General features: G+C 42.7%; 1 protein-coding gene across 1 annotated transcript; it reads right to left on the bottom strand.

The window, feature by feature from the left end:
- Nucleotides 1-701: 701 nt before the first annotated feature.
- Slamf6 (SLAM family member 6) lies at nucleotides 702-23,379 on the bottom strand. The gene is made up of 8 exons (XM_055613289.1): nucleotides 23,127-23,379; nucleotides 7,898-8,245; nucleotides 5,937-6,200; nucleotides 5,290-5,397; nucleotides 4,946-4,975; nucleotides 3,977-4,050; nucleotides 1,799-1,870; nucleotides 702-941 (listed from the first exon to the last, which is right to left on the bottom strand). The coding sequence occupies exons 1-8, from the start codon at nucleotides 23,209-23,211 to the stop codon at nucleotides 900-902; spliced, it is 1,023 nt and encodes a 340-aa protein (XP_055469264.1). The 5' UTR covers nucleotides 23,212-23,379; the 3' UTR covers nucleotides 702-899.
- Between the last annotated feature and the right edge of the window lie 1,225 nt (nucleotides 23,380-24,604).

The following is a 24,604-nucleotide window of genomic DNA, read 5'->3' as shown; positions in this document are numbered from 1 at the left end:
TCATTTTACTTTTTGTGACAGAGTCCTGCTGTGTAGCTTAGACTGTCATGGAACTTCCTATGTAGCCCAGGCTGGCCTTGAACTTAGGATTTTTCTACCTTAGATGCTAAAGGCTTTCAAGCAGTTTCTGTGACTTCAGGAGAATAAAATTTAATGACGATGATAATATCAGTGATAAGATTTTTTTTTTTTTTTTTTTTTTTTGAGACAAGGTTTCATGTAGCCCAGACTGGCCAGGGACTTTCTGTATAATTGAGGATAGTGTTGGTTACTCCTGACTCCAGTTCCCAGACAAAACTAGCAGTTAGACCTGATGTTTCTTGAGCTTTTTAATGCATTAGGAACTGTGCTAAGGGCTTCAGGTTTACAGTCATCTCTTGGTATTTCTGGGAGATGTCTAGGCTATCCCTAGATGCCAGTTCCTCAAATAAAGTAAAGGATAATAGAGAACCTATGTCTACCTTAAGAAAATAATAAGAACATATATAAATAGTTAGTATAGATACAATTCTTTCTCAAACATTTCAGTTTGCAGTTGATAGGATACATAGAAGTAGACCCACAGTTGAGAGCCAACTGTATTGTCTTATTTATTTACCACACAAACCCTTTACATATGCATTTATTTATTAAAAGTATTGCCTGAACACTTACAATGTTCTAGGTGTTAATGGTTACAGTAATAAAATAATTATTGTCGATGTTCCCACAAACTTAGGCTCTAATGAGGGAAACAGTATTAAAAATAAAAATAAATATTCAATGACATGTTGTAAACAATGTGGAAGGCTTAAGGGACTAATTAGGAAACCCAGTTTAGGCAGAGTGCTCTGGGAAACCAGGCTTCTTCTCTGTTCTCTTCCAGGGGAGCAGTAGATGCTGTGTTCTGCTTGAATTGTTCACATGATGTCCTTAACGGTACTCAGCCTGGGAAAAGTGGACTTATTTAATGAGGAGAGAAAAGAAGTAGATTAATAGCGATCAGAGCCATAGCCTGGCACCCACCATGGCTGCAAAGAGGACGCTAGAGCCCTGACGGTTAGAAAGTAGGGCTATTGTGGCCCGAGGCAGGACTACATTAAAAACCAATCAGGGTAGCTATAATAGGTGATCCTGATATGAGATAACTTAAAGTTTCATCACTCTATCTACCTATCTGTCCATCTACCTACCTATTTAGTGTGTATGTGTATGTGCAAATGCGTGTGTGTACAAGTGTGCTTCTGTCACAGAGAATGTCTTGTGGGAACTGGTTCTCTCTTATACTGCGGGTTCTAGGGATTGAACTCAGGTCATCAGGCCTGGTGAAAACTGTCTTTTACCCACTGAGTCACCACCCCAGCCCCAAGATAAACTTCTTTTGTATTTTGGTAATGTTCAAGACTTCCTTATTTTCCAGTAGTATTTGGATATCTGTAAAACGGACCTTTTGTTCTATTTGCAAAATCATAGGTGTGGGAGAAGAGTAAAAATACAAGAACATATATGGTCTGGCAAGTTAGTTCAGTGGATAAAAGTGCCTGCTGAGCAAGCATAAGGATCTGAGTTCAAATCTCCAGTCCCCACGTAACAAGCTTGCATATACTTGTAATGCTAGCACTTTAGGGGCCAGAAGCAGGAGGACTGTTTGGGATTTCTAGCCATAGGATTAGCTTCAGATTCAGGGAGAGACACTGTTGTGTGAGAGTAAGAGAATGATAGAGCAGGGCCCTTGATGGGCTTGCCATCCACACACACATGAGCACAATCCACACACATACATAGAAAATAAAAGAAGATAAAGCAATCACGTATTTACCTCTCTGGAGTGATTAACTATGGAGTATATTGTTATGGAATCATTTTTTATGGGTTTTGGGATTTCCATTTCCTATAAACAAAAAAAGGGTTACATGCATTTGCTTCACATGGAGACGAAGACGACCATATATGCACACACGTATTTCAGGGAAAGGCAGTATGACCGAAGAGGTGGCGTGCCAAGAGGGGCTGGGGACCAGGCTCCACCAGTTCAACCCTGTGAAGTTTTAGCAACATTTCATGACAAGTAGGAAAACATCCCAGCAATGTAAAGGCCCCAACTAGAGAGCAACAGAAAGGTGGCGTCCTGTGAAGGACAGAAACAGTCTTCTCTTGCATCCGATTCTATGCTCAGTCCTCCCGCTTTAAGAACTTAGATGACAGACACTTATTGCATCATATCTTTTGTCTTAGTCTTTACTAGCTATACCTGGAGCCACCCATGTTGCCTGCTCCTGTTATTCTAATGGCCTAGTCACCATGTCATTATGGGGACCCAGAAGCGTAGGAATTTCCAATTTTAAGAATGGTTCTCTCAAGTTGGGCATGGTGGCACACATCTTTAACCCCAGCACCCAGGTAGGCAGAGGCAGGAGCGTCATTGTGAGTTCAAGGCCAGGGGCTGGTCTACAAAGTGAGTCCAGGACAACCAAGGCTACACAAAGAAACCCTGTCTCAAAAACAACCAAAAAAAAAAAAAAAAAAAAGAAAGAAAGAAAGAAAGAAAAGAATGGCTTTCTTGATACAGTAGTAATAACAACAAAAATAAAAAATCCCCAGGCCCTAGAGGAATCTGTTCATATATTTTGATACTTTAAATTAATGAAGGACTATTTGGAGACTAATTGAATTGGGACCCCAGGAACTCTCCAAGGGTAATGACCCCTTCTCCCCCCTTTTTAAAAGAAGCTGAGAAATGGGCTAGTGATTCCTGTTTTGGGTTTTTTGGAGCGCTTGCTCCCAGCATGAGCTGGGAATAGTAAAAGAGTAAGTGGTGTGAATGTTCCTTATTGTCCTCCCTTTTAGGAGCTTAAAAGCCTGTGAAGGGCTGGGCCAGAGGTGTTTGCTTGGGCAATTACTTCCATTATTTAGAATACCAAGTTCTTTTGGCTTATTTTTTTTTTTTTTCATCAGACTTGAGAACTGGCTTCCCTGTCTACCTAGTTATTTAGAAAAGTGCCCCTACAACTGGGTCACTCCTGGGTAGTGAGGACAGAGGATTTCCTGGTGCCTGGCTGAGGCATCCTATTATGTGGGAATTCTCTTGCTTTAGTGTTGGTATAATGTTCAATTTACCCTTGTTCATTCAAATGCTGATTTCTCTACTCCACTATCTGACATTGCATTGTGATGTTTATTCTAAGCATCACCTGTCTCAAGTTTGTGTAAACATGTCACCATTTGCTCTCTGTAATTTCAATAAAGCAACCAGCCAATGCTGAGCAATGGAGAGAGTAGGGTGGGACATCCTGGTCCAGAGGAGAGGAGAGAGAAGCGAATGGGGGGCGGGGAGTGAGAACAGAGATCAGGCGGGAGAGGATTTGGAACTATGAGATGAACTGGACCTACCATATGACTAAAAGCAAGTATAATGTGGGAACTCTGAATGGGAGGAAACTATGTGGGTTTGGAGGTTTAGAATGGAGTAACTATTGCCCAGCATGTGCTCTAGGTTAATTAAATAAATTCTGTCTCTGTGTGGTGATTTGGGTATACAGCTGGTTGAGGAATAACCACTGTTTAACAAAAAGGTAAATCAATATTAAACATTAACCTTCAACGACACTGTAGTTTCCTTTACTGTGGAGTTGTGCTGTGTCCACCTCCTCTCTTGAGACACTACTCTAAGCACTCCTAGCAACGCTCTACAGCTCCTCCTAGAAGATAATCTCCTCTGATCTAGTCAAGTGTAGCAAGGAACGGGAGAAGATCTAATCTGTCCTTTCAAGCAGGTTCTAGTTACCCTAAAGGGACAAGACCTACTGGTGCATTAAGCAATTAGAGAACACTGGGAAGCAAGAGAGAGTAAATATTCCTTTAGGGGTGATCACGGCAGACATTGGGATGGTTAGCCCCGTGGCTGCCTTCTCCAGTGATAAAGCTGACAATTATGATGACAAGTTTGTGTGTCATCACAGTGAAAACAGGGATGGAGAACAGAGCTGAAAAGACTTACCTGCATTGGGTGAATGACTTGTGCATACACAGTGTTCCCTGGAGAGCGTGGAGTATCTGTGTCCCGGGAAGAGCCTATGGTTAACACAGAAAGGTACAACTGTCATTGGCGGGCCTCTGGGGTTGCTCCTCACAGGATCTTGGCTCTTGCTAGTCTCCAGAGCATTTTTTCTTTTATCCCCAGAGCAGTTGTTTCAAGCTTGCCCTTCCTCGAGGACTCTCCCTACCTCTCAATCTTTGGAGCTCTAGGTGAAACAAGAACTTTCAGACGGGCTATTTTTAACCTCATTTCTAGGGTGGAGGTGGGGGTGTTGTTGTTATGACTCAGAGTCTCAGTGACTCCCTCATGTCAACACTCGAAGGACTAAATACCACAGTTCATGGGCTGTCTTGAGACACTGCCTTCACAGCCCCATGTGACAGATTTGATTATTTTAGAGACTATTTTTAGGAATGGCAGGCTCAGGAGAGCTTAGTAGAAATGTACAGTCACTTAGGAAGCAGTGAGCTAGAAGCTGGAATGCAAATCTTCTGACCCCAGACCTTGGGCCATCTCTTCAACAATGGTATCTTGAAACCGTCACCCATGGGATGATGCTCAGGAAACGTGCCCCCATTCACATGTATTTATCACACCTTCTTTTTCTGCAGTGTCTACCCACTGTCGAAACCTTGGTTGAATATCAATGGTACAAAACCTGGTTTTGAGTGTTTAATGCTTGACTCTTATTTTTGCCTGAAGTACATTGGGTGGCAGTGGATGGGCGGACCATGGATCTTTTCACTGGGACTTATTTTCTGCATCAGAAAGGAAGTAAATGGTCTTGATTTTGCTGTAGAAAACTGTAATGTTTCTCACATGCCTGGGAGGAACTCTACAGGTCTCATGGCCACAAGCAAGTCTCTCTTCTCTTTCATATATCTCTTCCTGTCTGCCTTAAGTTTTGTAGTTGAGAGCCCGAATGCTCACCTTGATGTTGGCTAGCCAAAGGAAAAGAACCTGAAAAATGAAAGCAAGAAGCTGAAATGCGTGACTTCCTCCCTCCTTTCCCAACTGGTGTCTTTCCAGAGGTCGAAGGCAACAGGTCCCAAGAGAAGGGCAGGTGAGCAAGTGGATCCTGAGCCTGGGCTCTGTTTTTCTCAGTAGGACACCTCCCTTGAAATATTAGCAGATGCCTGGCCACACCCCAGGAGTCATCCCAATGGATGGATTTAGCCAGAAGAGTTGTGCCTACCCTCCCTTGACAATTTGAGGCTACAGACTAAATGGTTGCAGACCTAGAGGAGACAGAAGAAGGCAGAAGGAAAACTTACCTCTTTTTTTCTTCCAAGCATATATTATGCCCATGAACACAAAGCAGAGTATAATTACAGAAATAATTATAATCCATTTTTCATTCCTGTGTAGATCAGTTAGAATACCTGAAAAGAAAAAGAAAAAGAAAAAGAATAAGAAGAATAAGAAGAAGAAGAAGAAGAAGAAGAAGAAGAAGAAGAAGAAGAAGAAAAGAAGGAGGAGGATGAGGAGGAGGAGGAGAAAGAGGAGAGAGAGGAGGAGGAAGAACTTCTTAGGATACATAAAATGAAGGCTCCTTTGACTTTATTTCAGACCATCGCTTGAGTCTCTTCTAGGATGCCTCCAGAGGCAGGTGTGGTCATTAATATTTGCAGTCTGGGGCTCTGTCATGCCTTCTAAGGGGCCTTGTGGAAGCAGGACAGGTAGGACTTGGCTGCGGGAGGGAGAAAGCCATCTTGACTCCTCAGGCATTGCTCTTGCGATAGGACTTGGGGAGGGAAAGAGGAAGGAGACTCACAGAGGCACAGTGTTTCAGAGCCTGCATGTCCCTCTCCACAGCAGTTTGGCGGCCCGCACCGCCACTGTCCAGGCAGTTAAATAGGCTGTGAATCCATAACAGGCACAGTTCCCTGAAGCTTCCAGAAAGACCCGAGGTGGGTGGTACCTTTGCAAAGACTCTGGGCGGAGACAGAGACTGACAAATTGCTGACAGCATTCTCAGCTCTGCAGGTGTAGCTCTGGTCACTGGAATTCTTCGGGTCCCAAGAGATAGTGAGGTTTGGTTCCCCTAAAGAGATGTTTCCTGAGGCCTGCCACCCTACTGACACAGTATAATTTGGGTTCTCCACAATACAGGCCAGGTGCACCTGGCAGGTCCCATTCTCAAACAGGTGAGTGTGGTTGATGACTTCTAAGTTACGCAGTCGTTCTACATAAAGAGAAAAGACCTTAGTTAAGGATACATGGCTCATCAATCTGTGAAGAACATCCCTCACCTTCCGCTCTTTTCTTTTGCTGTGTGTGTGTGTGTGTGTGTGTGTGTGTGTGTGTGTGTGTGGTAGTATGTGTGCATGTGTGTATGGTGCATGATCACAAGCAAGTGGAGGTCAGAGGTTGGTGCTGGGGGTCTCTCTCTATTGCTCTACCTTATTTTGGGGGGGGGGACAAGGTCTCTCACTGAACCTGGAGCTTACTTGGTCCAGCAAGTTCCAGGTTTTTTTCTGTGTCTTCTAGCCTAGTGCTAGGTGCTTCCTCTAAAATGATTCCTTGGGCCCGGTGTATATTCAGTGATAGAGCACTTTCTAACTTGCTCAGGGACCTAGTTTTAGGCTGTAGTCCCATTCCCTGCCCTGTTCCCTGATACCCCGATCCTCCACTCCTTTTATCCTTAGCACTGATTGCACACTGTAAGTTTATTTATTTATTTATGTTTTGAGACAGGGTCTCTACACAAAGTCCTGACTGTCCTGGAACTCACAGTGTAGATCAGGCTGGCCTTGAACTTTCAGAGATCCACCTGCGTCTGCCTCCAGAATGCTGGAATCAAAGGTGTGCGTCATCACCATTTATGTTTTTTTTTTCTCTCTCTGTGGAGTGTGTGTGTGTGTGCATGAGTGCCGTGGTATGCATTTGGAGGACAGAGGACAACTTGTAAGAGTTGGTTCTCTCCTTTCGCTTTGGCCCTGGAAATCAAATTCAAGTTATCAGACTTGGCAGCAAGCACTTTTACCTATCTACTGAGCCATCTCCCTGCCCTTGGGTAGCCAATTTAGTGCTTGATCTCCTATAAAATATTCTATGGCAGCTAGATATTTCATTAGGCTATTAGTCTAGATCAATAACGTAATCTCATGATTGTTTCTATAATTTTATGTTGAAAACACTTTCATTCTTTAATATTAGGGAGGTCAATTTATTTATTTGAGACAGTCTGGCCTTAAGCTCCTGATCTTCCTGCCTCAACTTCCCACATGTTGGGTTCACAGATGGGCATCATCACTCCAGTTAGTAAGGCAGTTTTTTTTTTTTTTAATTAATGATCAATATAAGGCATCTGGAGAAAAATCACGGTTAGAAATTAAATAACCTCGGTAGAAAAGCTTTTCTATAACTTTTCCTATTAGTTTTTCTGTTAGCTGGCTCACCAGTGCAGAGCGCTTTCTGAGGAGACAACTTTGCTGGGTTCGCTTGTCCTTTGGGTCAAGTGAGATGGGTCAGTCACGTGGAAGTGCTACCACTTATCATCCCTGAGACCGTGACCAAGGCTGTGCTTTGGGCACAGCATTGCGCACGCCTCGTAGAGCCTTTGTAAGGAGCGTGTGATAGAGACCCACTGCGCATGTACCCTTAAGTGTTTTGCTGCCATTAACTGCACATTTCTGGTGTAACAGGGAAGTGAGGTGGTTGGTGTAGCCACAAGGCAGTTTTTAGCTCAGGTCTGCTGCGCGGTGTTCTATAACTGCTTTCCTTCTGGACCTCACTGCGATGCCAAATGCCATCCCCTTTATTACTAGGCTACAGTGCACTCTTCTAAACATAGGATTGAAATATGTGATTTGGATTTTTTTTTCTTTTTTTGCTTGGTTTTTTAGTTTATACATGACCAAATGCTGTATTTGGACTCACCGAAGACTCTCAGGGTGTAAGTGGAGACGACCAGCTCAGAGCCCTCTGTGGTTATCTGTGCACTGTACGTTCCCGTGTCTGCCATCGTGAGGTTGCTGAGCTTCAAGTAGGACTCTGTGGCGCTCAGCCGCTCCCTTCTCTGCGGATCAGCTGGTATGATCTCTGGTCTTGCAGACTTATTTAGGTGGATGACGAGGATTGTAGTGACCGGTGACGCCTCTCTTCCATAATTCCAGATGATTAGACTGGTCATCTTTCCCGCAGGAAGCGTCAGAGGAAGAGTAGCAGACTCCCCTAGAACACCATTCACGGGCAGCAGGGCTGGGCCGCTTTGGGAAACTTCATTCCCTGTAAACGCAGAAGGAGAGGGCTAGAGATATTTCTCACACAATCCCCTCCCGTTCCTGGATCCTTTCTCTTAATTCTGACAGTCCGTTGAAGCTCTTTAGAAGAAGGCCAGAGAATAAGACAGTTGAAGGAGATCAAGGGGATTCAAATTGGAAAGGAAGGAGTCAAATTATCACTATTTGCAGATGATAGGATAGTATACCTGAGTGACCCCAAAAACTCTACCAGGGAACTCCTACAGCTGATAAACACCTTCAGAAAATGGCTGGATACAAAATTAACTAAAAAAAAAAAATCAGTAGCCCTCCTGTATATAAAAGACAAAAGGGCTGAGAAAGAAATTAGGTAAACAACACCCTTCACAATAGCCACAAATGACATAAAGTACCTTGGTGTAACCCTAACCAAGCAAGTCAAAGACTTGTATGAAAAATTTCAAGTCTCTGAAGAAAGAATTAGAAGAAGATATGAGAAGATGGAAAGATCTCCCATGCTCATGGCTTGGCAGGATTAACATAGTAAAAATGGCCATCTTACCAAAAGCAATCTACAGATTCAATGCAATTCCCATCAAATTACCAACACAATTCTTTACAGACCTGGAAAGAAAAAATTTCAACTTCATATGGAATAACAAGAAACCCAGAATTGCTAAAACAATCTTCTACAATAAAAGATCATCTGGAGGTATCTCCATCCCTGATCTTAAGCTGTACTATAGAGCAATAGTAATAAAAACTGCATGGTACTGGCATAGGAGATGGTGGATCAATGGAATCGAACAGAAGACCCAGAAATAAACCCACACACTTACGGACACCTGATTTTTGACAAAGGTGCCAAAACCATACAATGGAAAAAAGATACCATCTTCAACAAATGGTGCTGGTCTAACTGGATGTTTACATGTAGAAAAATGCAAATAGATCCATACTTATCACCCTGAACAAAACTAAAGCCCAAGTGGATCAAAGACCTCAACATAAAACCAGACACATTAAATCGGTTAGAAGAAAAAGTGGGGAATACCCTAGAACTCATTGATACAGGAGACAACTTCCTGAACAGAACACCAACAGCAGGCTCTAAGGTCCCAATCAATAAATGGGACCTCATGAAACTGAAAAGCTTCTGTAAAGCAAAGGACACCGTCATCAAAACAAAACGACTGCCTACAGATTGGGAAAGAATCTTCACCAACCCTTTATCTGACAGAGGGCTAATATCCAGTATATATAAAGAACTAAAGAAACTGAAAAGCAGCAAACCAAGTAATCCAATTAAAAAATGGGGAACAGAGCTAAACAGAGAATTCTCTGTAGAGGAATATAGAATGGCAGAGAAACACTTAAAGAAATGCTCAACCTCATTAGCCATCAGGGAAATGCAAATCAAAACGACCCTGACTGAGATTTCACCTTACACCCATTAGAATGGCTAAGATGAAAAACTCGAGTGACAACACATGCTGGAGAGGCTGTGGAGAAAGGGGAACCCTCCTCCACTGCTGATGGGAATGTAAACTTGTACAACCACTCTGGAAATCAATCTGGTGCTTTCTCAGACAACTAGGAATAGCGCTTCCTCATGATCCAGCCATACCACTCCTAGGCATATATCCAAAAGAGGCTCAAGTACACAATAAGGACATTTGCTCAACCATGTTTGTAGCAGCTTTATTTGTAATAGCCAGAAGCTGGAAACAGCCCATATGCCTCTCAACTGAAGAATGGATGCAGAAATTGTGGTATGTCTACACAATGGAATATTACTCAGCAATGAAAAATAAGGAAATCATGAATTTTGCAGGTAAATGGTGGGACCTGGAAAGGATCATCCTGAGTGAGCTGTCCCAGAAGCAGAAAGACATACACGGTATATACTCATTCATATAGCCATGTAATATAAGATAAACCTACTAAAATCTGTACATCTAAAGAAACTAATCAAGAGAGAGGACCCTGACTAAAATGCTCAATCCCCATCCTGAAAGGCAAAGAGGAAGGACATCAAAAGAAGAAAACAGGAAACAAGCTAGAAACCCGCTACAGAGGGCCTCTGAAAGGCTCTGCCCTGCAGACTATCAAAGCAGATGCTGAGACTTATGGCCAACTGTTGGGCAGAGTGCATGGAATCTTATGTAAGAAGTGGGGAATAGTAAGATTTGGAGAGGACAGGAACTCCACAAGGAGAGCAACAGAACCAGAAATTTGAACACAGGGGTCTTTTCAGAGACTCATACTCCAACCAAGTACCAGGCATGGAGATAACCTAGAACCCCCTCACAGATGTAGCCTATGGCAGTTCAGTGTCCAAGTGGGTTCCATAGTAATGGGAAGAGGGACTGCCTCTGACATAATCTAATTGGCCTGCTCTCTGATCACCTCCCCTGAGGGGGGAGCAGCCTTACCAGGCCACAGAAGATAACAATACAGCCACTCCTGATGAGATCTGATAGACTAAGATCAGAAGGAAGGAGAGGGGTCCTCCCCTCTCAGTGGACTTGGGGAGGGGCATGCGTGGAGAAGGGGGAGGGAGGGTGGGACCGGGAGGGGAGAAGTGTTGCAGTAGACAATTACTCTCTCAGTGTCGCCACCTCCAGTGAAATATCTGGCAGTCTTGGCTAATGGGCAGTTGGTCTAGTTAGATGACCCTGACTTGTAGCCTCCTTCTCCCCTGGCTGGTCATACTTTGGTGACCTCAGCCTTTGAAATCTTTTGGCACCAGTCTGTGAGGGATGAGGAGCTATATTAACCCCTTGGCACAAACTCCAACAATTGCAGGGCTTTGCTGATGGCAGTATGGTCACAGGCAGTCATTTACAATTCACTTAATGTCTGTCTGTGCACCATGCTTGGGCAATCCAAACAGCCAAACAAACAAACAAACAAAAAAACGTTGATCTGCTGCATATACAGTTCCTTGCATGCATTATTTCATTTGATGTTGATAACAGCCTTTGAGGAAGATAAACAAAAAGTCTGTTTATGGACAGAAAGACTGAGATATAGAGAGGTTAACTGCCTTTCCTTGGTGTACATCTAAAAACCAGCAGAGCCAGCATTCAAACTCAGGCTTTAAAAACTGTGAATAGGTGTTTTGCTTGTGTGTACGCCTGGTGCCTATGGAGGCCAGAAAAGGAAGTTCGGTCGCCTGGAAAGGGAGTTACAGATAGTTGTAGGTTTCCAAGTTGGTACTGGAATCAAACCTGAGTCCTCCGAGAGAGAGCAGCTTGTGCTCTTAGCTGCTGAGCCATCTCTCCAGCCCCAACATTACAGCTCTTAATGGAGATGCCCCTTTAGTGTCAGTGCTAAATTCTTAGCATGCATTACTCTGTTTTCTAGGGGTCTGCTTACTTGTCTGATTGACATGCTGTGATTATTCTTGTGTGCCAGACTCACTACTTAGCACTCTGTACAGTGTCTGACACAGGGTATGATCCATGGAAATGTTTGTCTGTCAGCCAACCAGTAACCATGATGGTGACTTTAATTTTCTTGGGGTCTCTTATTTTCCAAGGAAGAGTTGCATAGGCGTGTGCATTTTTGGGGTGTCCCAGAGAGGATGCCTCGAGACTCCTGACATTTACTCAGCTCCTACATGAGTTTGCGCTTCTGCTTTCTTTCCTGAATCACCATCTGGTTACCAGGCACATCAGCATTGCCATCACACGCCCCCGTCAGTGCTGCATGCTTCTCATCAGCCTTTTGACACACGCCTGTTGGTCATCGCCACATCTCTTTCCTCTCAGCATCACATGAGTAAAATATAACAAGCAAAATCTTGAGTTCAAAAGGCTCCCCCAAGTTGTATTCCAGGTATTTAAAATTAAAACCAACCAAGACAACTCTGTACAGTCAGAAATCAGGAGAATGGCTACCTTTGGAAAGGAAGGAGGGGCAGTGAGCAGGAGGCCCCAGAAGAGGGGAATTTAGGGTGTAGATAACGGTGTTCTGTCTTTATTTGTGTGTGTATACACAGGTATTCATTTCATGACAATTCATTGAGCTAATAATTCAGAATATGTACAGTTCCTCTTTACATTTAGTAAAGATAGCCATAGCAATAACAGCAAAATCAAACCTAAAAAATCAGTATAATGGCCTATAAAAGACTAAGACGATTTGGCCAGTTTCCTCTTCTGGTACAATTCCCATGACTGCCTCCCTGTTCAATCCATTTTGGGGATTCCTTTGTTCAATCCTGTTCAATCCCATCTTGGGGATTCCTTTGGCTGGCTGTGCCTGGAATGTACCTCTTCCAGGCATACCTGTGGTTACGCCTTTGCCTGCATAATGCCTTCAGTGCAAATGTTTCTTTCAGAGACGTCTTCTGAGACCAGTCTTTCATAGCTACCAACTTCTACCCACTCCTATAACCCACTCTCCACTGGATTTATTTTTCTTCACGGCAATCACCATCTAGTACACTTTATACATTTGTGGGGTTTTGTTGTTGTTTTGCTTTGTTTTGTCTTCTTTATTAGAAGTGTAAGCATTGCGCAGGAAAGGCTTTTTATCTGTTTATCACTGCTGTGATCATTCTTGAGCGGTGCCTGCCACACACTGAGCTTCAGATGAACGCATGCTGAAGTGAACATCTCTTGTCCTCCCCTTGGAAGGTCTCTTCCAGGACAATAAAGTTCACTTTCTCTGAATAAGGAGCCTGGGCTTACTTTCTCAGTGGCTACAGGACTCACCAGCAACTCTTTCTCCCACTGCCAAGCACATTCCTTTCAGTTCTCTTGATTTTATAGATAAAAATTATTAAGGCTTTTTTTTTGGTGGTTATGGTTTGGAGACAAGGTCTTCTATATAGCCCAGGCCAGTCTCAAACTGGCAATCTTCCACCTTAGAGGCCTAGAATTACAGGCATATGCCACTATGCCTGGAACTAGCTTATTAAAAAAGCTTACTACTTACTTAGCTTTGTGATAACTTTAATAGGTAAAAATTTAGAAATCATGGCATCCGGACCATATTTTTGGTTCCCCTCCATATGCCTGCTTCTGGTGTGGATCTGGGGAATACATATGTCGTATGTATGAATGAACAAGATCATCCTGATACACTGGCATACTATCTAATAGAGAAGCCTGACAGGTGAATGAGCGGCTATGGTGTTGTGGATAGGGTACTGGCTCGGGCATAGGTTTGTCTTTGCATTGTCCAAGCGCCATTACTATACTTTGCATGCTATATTTCTTTATTATAATTATGATATTGTTTCCTCCTTTTCTTTTAACTAAATGAGAGCAGGAATTATGCTTGTCTCCTACGTATTCTTATTGCTTAGCACAGTTTCAAGTCAATAACTAATGAGGGAGGTATTATATGCTCTATGGAAGCACACATAGAGAACGATGAATCAAGGACAGTTACCAAGGATCAAGTCACAAGATATGATGCTATAGGAATGTTTTGAATAACAACAGGGACTTTTCCAGTGTTCAGTGATTTGTGAATTTCCTCCATGATTTGCTTTCTTTGAATTGCTGTCACTTCTGGCTGAAATGATCCTCCTCCTCATTTTTACATCGTAAGTTGTTATGTATCTTTGAAGGATTGCTGAAATACCTCTTTGCCTCTGCTTATATATGTGGAAGTTTTCGTTGGTACAGGGGAAGGAGAAAGGAGCTTGTGTTGAGGACAGAGAGGTGCATGGGTATAGTTCCCTGCAGGTCTAAAATGAAATATTGACAAAATGAGATTTGAACCAACATGCTTATGGTGCATGAAAATCAGAAGTTACTGAGCATGTTCAAAAGATCACGAGGTGACATGGCTTGGCCCAGAGGAAACACAGATTTTTTTTTTCTGGACTGGGTATTGATGCTTTTAATTACTCTGGGCCAGCACCTTCAGCATGGATACTGACAGTCTGGGGCAGCCATTTGCACTGCTGGCAGTATGTGTGGAAGAGTAGAGCCAGAATAAAGAGTAGGAGTTGGAGAGATGCTTTATGGTGGCTCTGGCTGTGGCAGGGTACTTGGCCTGGAGGCAGATATGTAGAAAGCATCCTTTTGGGCTCTATAAACCACTGCAGAATCACATGGACTATGGAGAAGATGCCGATATTCTTTGGTGATGTCAAACCGAGGAACATTGTACTCATGCTTTTCACGTTCCATCCAATGGATGACATATTTCTGGGAGCATGAATGTCTGGCTTAGGTTTTTATTTCTGAAGAAGTTGCTTCAGAGTACTCAATGAGAGCTCTGCAGGCTGAGATTAGAATGTCGAGTCTTAACCAGTTCCTTGAGCTGCGGGAATATACTTTGTAAGGTTTTAGTAAGTATAGAATACTTTGGAGAAGAAGAAAAGTATATGGAAAACAGTGTTTTAGGAAGGATAAGGCACAGGTAGCATGAGATTGGCTCTGAAAAAGAATGAAAAGTCATAAGAAAGCATGGTGTTTCCGACTTAGAGGGCTGGCTTAGGTATGTTCAAAACCAAAGAAGATAAGTAGGCTGTTTTACTTCCCAGGCAATTAGTTCAGAATGAAAGAAGGTGGGGACCAATTTATCAAGTGATTTAACAGAGAAAGAAAGAGAAACATAGGGCAGACCTTCTAGTTGGAGGTGGGTTGAAGGAAACATGGTCAGTAGAATGGTAAGAGCCCTTGGTGAATTTAAAGAAAGAGAGAACTTTAAGTTTACATGGAGAAGGACTATAAAGATGTGGTAAAAAAAAGAATGTTTAAAACACAGAGCTATTTCTGAGGAGGAAGCCAAAATGGCCTCAGGAGCACAAGTGAGGTATCAGTTTTGAATGGAGGTGGATCTCTTTAGCCCTCAAAGTAAGCAAGAACGAGTCTAAAACCTTAAGAGATTTATAGGTGAAGGGAGAGATGTAGACACGTCATATGGCTTGATCTTAAAGTTATAGACAACTGATCTGATAAGTCCTAAAGGAAGATATTCTTGGATCATTCTCCAAGAAAGACTATATGTAAAAGCACAAGGCAAGTTTTCAAAAATTCTACAAGTCTTAAATAAAAGACAAACTCTTCTTCGACTATAGTGGAATAAAACCAGAAATCAAGAACATAAAGAAAATTTTTAAAAAATGCGCACGTAATGTGGAAATTAGACTTCATTGTCTAAAACGCAGCATGATAAAACACAAGGGATACAACTAGTTTTACTTAGTGTTCTTCTAGAAGTTACAGTTAGAGAAAATAGGTAAGAAAAAGAAGGAAAAAGCATATCCATTGTAAAGAAACAAAACAGTTTCTGCTCAGAGATACTATGGTCATACAAACAGAAATTCCTAAAGAATCTACCAAAGCACCCAGAGCTACTGTGTAAATTCAGCAAAGTTGCAGGTCACAAGATCCACATCCACAAAACTAGCCTGGTGGGTGTAGTAGCTCATGCTTTTAGTACGAGCACTTGAGAGGCAAAAGCCAAAGAAGCTCTGTGAGTTCAAGGCTATCCTGGTCTACATAGATCAGGTCATCCAGGGCTAGGGAGAGAGAACCTGTATAAACAAGCAAACACACTTTACAAAAACTAGTTTGTATTGGTCTATGAAGGACAATCTAGAAAAAGAAATGATACAAACAAATTCCACTTACAATAGTGTCCAAAAGAATAACAGAGCTATGGGTACACAGATTAGTCAACCTTGCTCAGAGAAGCCATCTGTTGTGGGTAGCAGTTATGAAATGACTCATAGTCAAAGGGTGAGAATAAGTGACTCTTGAGTGCTCATCCCTGAATAGGACATCAATTTCAACCCCACAAGGCTTGGGAAGCGTCAGGGAAGATGATGTGGAAAGAATAGAAGAGACAGAGAATGGGGAAGGGGTGCTATGAAATAACGTTTTCTAGACATGACATTATAGTTTCACTCATGAACCCACTGAAGCCATGGTTATTTGCAGAAGATCAAGCCAATAAAATCAGTCAGCATCCCAGCAGACAGCACTAATTGGGCTCAGTGGGTTACAAACACAACAGTACCCCACAAAACAGCTCAGGACCAGGCACGGACACTCATATGAGTTATTGGTCAGGGAGGCCCTAGAGGAGTCTCAAACACACAGACTATTGCAATTGCTCCTGTTTGCCCATCATAACAACACCGTCAGACCCTATTGCTGAAGGTACCACTCATTTTGGATACCGGATATAGAGAAATCAACCTCTGGCTTACCAGGACACTGTCTTCCTGCTGGATAACTTACATTGTTCCAGAAGGTACTATGCAAGCTTCTTTGGGAGAAAAGTTATCATTGGTCCCTCCCAGGGCTGGAGTCTGTATGCTACAACACTGACATGCAGGCCAGATACGCCTCCTGGGTCAATAGTGATATGAAAGGTTAAGGGAGGGAGGGTAACAATGCTACTTTCTGATCAGATATAAGGCCTTCTCCACAGGAAGGGTTTTGTATCTGGTGCTGTAAGCTTTGTAAAAAGCCTTTGACAGGGGGGAATCAGAGGCTCTGGGCAAGGAAGAAGGAACCTACTACTGATGTTTTGCTGATTGCTCATACAATTCAAACTGTTTTCTGAACATTGACATTTATACTCACAGATTTGTGCTGCTTTGAGCTTTGGTCTTTCTGCAGCAGGAAGTTAATGCAGGGATTCATAACTGGCCAAAGTACTGGGTATAAATAACACTGCATGCTCAGTTGTGAGTGAGTTACTTCTATCAATCTCTCAGCCATCCAAGGTCCAGGGAAATTCAAAGAAGGGGGTGGGGTGGGGCAGAGAAAAGAATGCTAGAGCTGGCAGGTGAGAAGGAGAGCTGTGAAATACTGACTTCTAGACATGAAAGAGGTGTTGATTACATCAGCTCACAGCAACCATGGTTACCTGCATAAGAGAAGCCAGTCCAAATTTCACACATATCAGAGGGACTAGTGGCAGCTCATGGCTGCTGAGGGAGAGAGAGTCACTAACTGATATGCATATGGGCAGCACTGTTTGGACTCAGAGGGTCATCACTTGCAGCCTAAATACTAGAAGAGAAAAAAGGATGACATGAAACTGAGAGGGAAGTGCTAAGGGAGGATTGGAGAGAGGAAGTGTGAACGCATGTGATTAGCGTTCATTGTATTAATGCATGAAACTTTAAAAGAAAATAAAGTTTCTTTATAACAAGTGAGTCTATTAGTTAAATGTCAAGACAGCTTTCATAAGAGAAGAAACTCTTTACCAGCTACATATCCTAATAGAGGATTAATATCTAGAATATGCAAGGAACTAAAAAAACAAAACAAAACAAAAAAAAAACCACACCAAAACAAAACAAAAAACCCAAGCATCAAAAACAAACAACCTAATAAAAAAATGGGCTGTGGAAGTGAACAAAAATTTTTCAAAAGAAGAAATAGAGAATACTAATCAATATTTTAAAAAAGTGTTCAATATGCTCCCCCATGAGAGCAATGAAAATCAGAACTATTTTGAGATTTCAGCTCAGGTCAATCAGAATTGCCAGCATGAAGAATACAAATGACTGCAAATGCTACTATAGATGTTGAGAAAGGTTTCTCAAACACTAAAACCAGAAGTGTCCTAAGATCCAGCAATACCATCCCTGGGCACATGCCCAAAGGATTCCACAACCTACCACAGAGAACCTACACAGCTATGCTCACTGATGCTCTGTTCACAATAGCTATGAAGTGGATTCACCCTACATGACCATTTACGGATGAATGAATAACACAAATGGCGTACATATACACGATGGAATTTTTATCCAGCTGAAAAGAAAAAAAGTATAAAAAATTTTAAGGAAAACGTGTGGAACTAAAATTTTCTGAGTGAAATGACTAAGACCTAGGAATGCCACCTGTTCTCTCTCATATGCAAGATCCTAGCTTCAAACTTTATTTATTTTTTTTAATTTTTGTGTTTAAGCTGAAAAAAGTTGATGTCAAGTACTTGTTCAAGTTCATTTACCAAACCAAAATTTTCAGTTATGAAACAATAAACCCTAGGCAGCTCAATATTTTCAAATGTGAAAAATTAAAGAATTAGTTGCCATCCTTATGCTAAAATTAAAAAAAAAAAAAGGAAAAAAAAGATGCTGGGACAGATGGGTATCCAGATACAAAGCATTGACATTAAGTTCCCACCTCGCACAGCAACTTAAGCTAGACTTGGGTGTGGTGGCACCTGCCGTTGATCCCAGCATCAAGGATGGGCAGGGGCATGATGACCTCTGATCTACATAGGGAGTCCAGGCCAGCCAAGACTACAAGTGAGTCTCTGTCTCAACAGAACAGAGCAGAACAGTCCAGAACAGAACAAAAGAGCCCTTCAAACTATGTCAAGCATATGTAAGAGTTAAATCTATAAAACCTTAGGCCTGGGCTGGGGACAGAGCTCAGTGGCGGCGTCCTTGTTTACCATGCATAGAGCTCCGGATTTGAACTGCAAACAAGCAACTGCAGAGGTCAATGTTAATGATCTTGAACTTGACAATGAATTCTTAGATATGATACTAAAGCAAAAGCAATGAAAGAAAAAAAAATAGGTAAATTCTATCACATCAAAATTTAAAAAGTTGTATATTGAAGGATGTTAGGGCATGTCTTAACCGCAGAGCCTTCATATTCTGTCAGACGAGACATAGGTCAGCCATTGTGCACTTTCATTTAGTTGCTCCGTGGACACAGAAAGAAGGCTGGGGTTGGCTAGGAGATGGGGACAGAAAGAAATGAAAAACAGAAGGTGAGTAACAGCTTCTTTCTCTCTGTTGGGTTTGATCCCAAGGACCTGGAGCATGACCTCTACCACTGAGCTACATCCCCAGTCTAGGATTTTCTTTTTGAGTGTTGGTTATTTTAGAACAATTGAAGTGATGGTTGCAGAATACACACAATGTGAATTTCATCTGAAAAAGAAAAGAAAGGAAGAAAGAGAGAGAGAAAGAAAGAAAGGTCTTAGTGTGAGTGAAAGAAACAAGCTGAGCTAGATCTGGACCAAGGAACCCAGACCTGGGAGGTGTGAGACACGGAAGGCTAGAGATCACAGAGAGTCTGAGCGGTGGAAAGTCATGTGTCTTGAGCATAATAACGACATGTAAAACATCGCTTTGTCTTTGATGAAGTAAAATAACCGTCGAAATATGCAGATGGTTGTTATAAAGAAGATAATGGTACTTGGGGGAGGGGAACTATTAGCCCACAATCTGTTACCAGTAGAACCACTCATACTTTTGACTCATAAAATTTCAAAATCAGGGCTGCAGAAGTAGGTCAGTGGCATGCTTGAGGCTCTAGTTTGGACCCTTAGCTGCAAAATAAATGAAAGAAGGGAAGAAAAAAGGGAGGGAGAGAGCACAGAAGGGAGGGAGATTTCAGAGCCAGCCCACATGTTTTTCCTTTACCTGTACATCCATGCCCCAGGCCTCAGAGCACCTGTATCTGTTTCCTTTACACTCAGCCAAAGAATTAGTTCCTAGTTTTCTCTGGCACCAATTTCAGTGTGCCTACATTTCAGAACCTTGCTACTCAAGGTGTGGTCTGTGAACAGGCAACAATGACTTCACCTGGGAGTTTGTTAGAGATGCAGAGTCATAGCTTCCTCTTAGAGAGTCATCATTCTAATAAAATCCTCAAGCCATGTATACATTAAAGTTTGACAAATTCCTATGTAGAAAGAAGAAATAGAGAGATAGCTGAGATTCACCAAGTTGCTTGATTTCGTTTGTAACCATTGCTCTGCTATGTTAGGCTTTTTGGATTTTGGTTTACTGTGTAACCTAGTTTGCCTCAGCATCCTAAGCTATGCCATCACACCTGGATGTCAGGCTAGCTTTAAAAAATGTTTTTTTTTTTTTTTTTTTGGTTAGGATCTACTAATTATTTGCACTAAGAGGTTTCATTACATTTTCATACATCTATATATTTTGGTCATAATTACCCACATTACCCTCTCTTGACTTCTGTTGATCTCCCAAATTAATCCTTTTTTTTTTCTTTTCTTTTTTTTTCCCAAGAAAGAGTTTCTCTGTGTAGCCTTGGCTGTCCTGGACTTTGTAGACCAGGCTAGCCTCAAACTCACAGAGATCCACTGGCCTCTGCCTTCCCAAGTGCTGGGATTACAGGCCTGCTGCACTGCACCTAGGGAATTAATCCATTTTATTTTTTTCTCTCCTTTCTTTCTTTCTTTCTTTCTTTCTTTCTTTCTTTCTTTCTTTCTTTCTTTCTTTCTTTCTTTCTTTCTTTCCTTCTTCTCTCTTTCTTTCTTTCTTCTCTTTTCTTCTTTTGTTTTCTTTCTTTTCTTTTCTCTGAGGAGCCAGTAAGTTTCTTACGGTTGCTTACTTATAAATCCTGAGGAAAGGGTGGGCCTGTTTGGTTTCTTTATCTGCATGGCAGGATGTTGTTGGCTTTAACCTTGTGCATGTCTTGTGGAGGCAATCACAGCTGCCGTGCGTTGAAGAGTACATCTGACTTGTCACATGGTAGGTTAGTTTTGCCCCCACGGAAATGAGTTAAAAGGAGTAGCAGGGGGCTAGGGTGATTATAAACTGGAAAAGTGCTTGTCATGCAAGCAGGGCCATCTGTGTTCACATCTTGAGCACCCAAGTCAAAAGCCAAGTGAACTGACCAGTGCTATAACCTCAGCATCGGGGAGGCAGGAGGATCCCTGGGGTTTACCCGCCAGGCTGCTCAGCCCAATGAACAAGATTCAGGTTCATCAAGAGCCCAGTCTCAAATAATAAAGGTAGAGAGACGGTCATGGAAGATACTCAACGGTGTCCACCTTTCGCCTCCACACATTTGTAAGCACGCAGGAACACGTAAACCACCCAGGCATGCACACAAAAAGGAAATTATTTTAGTTTCTCAACATGGTTTATCTTTGAGCTAAGTTTCTTAAATGCAATCAGGATGGCCACACCTATCTGAAAGCTTGTAGTGAACGGGTCATTTTCACTGTCTCCTCAGAGAGTATCTCTTTGCCCTACATACTTGCCCTGGTGGTCTTGTCTTTCTTCGATCACCCTAGATGCTTCCTTGCTGGGTTTCCCTCTCCCTCCCATGCTTCTTTATCTGGTTCCTTCCCTTCTCACACCATTTTCACCTAGTCCAGAAAGTTCTTCTCCATCACCCCGTCCAGAGCAGTTCCCCTATTTTTGGTGCTCTGCTTAGTTTTACCCTAGAACCAGACTCTTCACTTTCCACCCTGGTAACCATGGTTCCGCTCCACTGAGGGACTTCTGGCCACCTGCACCTATCTCCTGTAGACACAGTCAACTGTGTTGCTTCCTTTATGGCCCCTCCCCCACAGCTGCGTGGCAGTAAACTGTTACTTAGGCTCTGTTGCCTTCTTTCTGCATCCGCAGATGGGGCACTGAGCCCGATATTTCACAGGCTTGTTACAAGAAGAATTCTCAGCGATATGGAGAAGGGATGTTAACATGAGGACACTCAAAAATTATTCAGTTTTGTAGTGGTAAAAGTGAGGTTAAAAACTCAAGTTCCTGGTAGGTCCCAGGCCAGGAAGTGGCAACTTGTACAGATGCAAGTAAAATAACTCTTGTCTTTTTCATCTTATATGTATTTCCCAAGGTTCTGTCCTCATTCCTCTTTTCTGCTTAGTTTGACTGAGGAGACTATTCTCAGTCTGAGCCTTGTGCCACTTTCCAGCTGCTTTCATGAAATCTCCTCTTGGCTCTTACACTGATAATCATAAAATAGATAGATCCAAAAAGGAACTGCCTTCCTTCTTGTTGCTGCTCCTCCATCCCAACTCTGTCCCTATCTTTGAATGTCCTGTCTGCAATGTGACATTATATTTCTCTCTTGCACACATGCTTTTTTTATTTCTTAGTTCTTCAAAATTATTTGTCGTTATCTAGTGCACATTTTACTTGTTTGTAGCTTGTCTGCCAAGACATTAATTCTACAAGAATAGAAATTTTGCTGACTTAGGTCCTGTTGTAGTTCCTGAAGCTACTGCAGTGTCAGGCATTCAGTAGTCATTGTCATTTGATTAATGCTTATCAAATGACTTAATGGATCTTCCTTTCCTCTTATTTCTGTTGTCAATTAATCTAGTTAGTTCTATATCTTCAGTATGTCTTGATGTGTGTGTGTGTATGTGTTACTGACAGGTTTAGCCAACTGGTTTTTTGTTTGTTTGTTTGTTTGTTTGTTTTGTTTTCAGCCTTTTGATGGCTAATAAAAATTTGGCAAGTTATTTAAATTGTTAGTCTCAGTTCCTTGTGTCAACATACAACTGTTAACAGAATAAATTCACATACATGCTATGAGACTTCTAAACATGATGCATGCTTAATATCTAGTCCATTTTCTGGAATAAAATGAATGCTTGCTTTTTTTTTTTTTCCAATGAACCCCTTGGGGCTAGGTCTGAGTTAGCAGCTGTTGCCCTCTCCTAGGACACTACACTTTAGCCCCGATGATGTGAGCCTTCCCACTCTCTGGGTAACAGCAGAAGCAGAAGCAGGCTCAGCCAATCCCTTCCTAACTGAAGTGTAAAGCGTTGCTGGGTTTTCAGATTTGTATGTACAATGAGGCTCAGAGAAGATAACGAATTTCCCCGAAGTTACACAGTATCACAGTAGTAGTTAAGTTGTAAAACATTTTTTTTTTTTTTCTCCTTAAACTTATTTTTAAACCACAGCATGCTGGTCACAAACAGTCCTGACTTACAAACTCATTTTCTGTGCCCCAGAAAACACTTCCCTTCTAGGCGTCCCCAGCTGAAATGTTTGCCCTAAATCCATCCCGGCAGTCTGAAGGAAGCAGTTTGCTAGGAACCGTGGTGAACTTCCTCAGTCTCTGAGCAGAGAGCCAGGCAGTCAGCCCGACCTAGATAACTTAGACTGAGCAAGCCTTCCCAAAGAAGAAACTTGCTCAGCAACAACAGTTTCCACAGACGTTTACCTGAGCCAAGGCAGAAGACAAGTGGGAACAGCCAGACCACCGTCTGAGAGGCAGAGTCAGGCGCTGGAGCCCTTGCGACAGCCATTCTTTCATAAGCTTGTCGCTGAGACTTCCTTTTCTTCTAGTGATGAGAGCGCTTCCTCTAGCAAACCTTTGGCTATCTATCTTCAACTTCACACTTTGTGTAAGTCAAGACTGCTAGCGACGGGGGATACGGACCCTGAACCCGCCATCTCCCGTTCCAGTGGAGGGATTGGGACACCAACCCAGCCACAAAACCTTCCACCTACAATTTGTCCTGCCTGCATGATGTACTAGGGTAAAGGCGGTGCAGAAATTGTGGGAGTGGCCAAACAACGTGCACCCTGAGACTCAGGGCAGGAGAGGCAGTCCACTCCTGACCCTGCCTGGAGAGTCGGGAACCAGGGGTTGGGCAGTCCAGAGACACACCCACAAAACAAAACAAAACAAAACGGTCAATGAAGTGATCCTTAATGATATTCCATATTCTTAGACAGGAGCCTAGTCCAGCCATCATCAGAGAGGCTTCACCCAGCACCTGATGGAAACAGACGCAGAAACCCACAGCTAAATGAGAGACCGAAGGATAAAGTGGCAGCTATCGTTAAAACCTAGAGTAGGTGCGGTAAAATAGTTAGTAATGCCCTGAGGGGAGAGCTACCTCACTGCATTCTTTCCCCACCCAGTAGAGATACGGTTGCTAGGAAACTGGACCATCCCCCTAGGGAGGGACACCTGGTCATTAATGGCCTGGGAACCTATAGCCAATTGATTCAAAATGTAGCATCTTGACCAATAGATGCTTGCCAGGCAGGAATTGCCCCTGCCTTGGGTATGCTGGGAGGGACCAGAATCTATAAATCACCCAACTAACCTAGGGACGCTTTGGTGGTGGGGCTGTGTAGGCCCAAGCTGCAGCTTGTAATTTACAATAAAAAGACCCTCATGTGTTTTGGAACGGAGTCGTTTCCTGTAGATCTTTTGGGGGCTCGTGAACTGGGTATAACACTAAACAGTAGGTGGAGCTCGGGGAACCCTGTGGAAGAGGGGGAGGAAGAATTGTAGGAGCCAGAGTGATCAAGGACACCTCAAAAACAAACAAAACCCCACAAAACAACAGCAACTTCCCCCTCCCCCACAGAATCAACTAATCTGAGCTCATAGCTCAGAGACTGAAGCCACAATCAGGGGCCTGCGTGGGTCTGACCTAGGCCCTGTGCATGTATGTTATAGTTGTGTGGCTTGGTCTTCCCTGTGGGACTCCTAACAGTGGGAGCTGGAGCTGTCTCTGACTCTTTTGCTTGCTTTTGGGACCCTTTTTTTCCTACTGGGTTGCCTAGTTCAGCCCTCACATGAGGGAAGGTGCCTAGTTTTATTGCAACTTGATATGTTTGGTTGATGGCCCTGAGAGACCTGCCATTTTCTGAAGGGAATGGAAAAGGAGTGGAGGTTTGTGT

This window comes from Psammomys obesus, unplaced genomic scaffold (genome assembly GCF_907164565.1).
Source record: "Psammomys obesus unplaced genomic scaffold, mPsaObe1.curated_primary_1811, whole genome shotgun sequence".
In the NCBI taxonomy this organism is placed as follows: Eukaryota; Metazoa; Chordata; class Mammalia; order Rodentia; family Muridae; genus Psammomys; species Psammomys obesus.
This window is presented reverse-complemented; position numbering and strand designations above follow the sequence as displayed.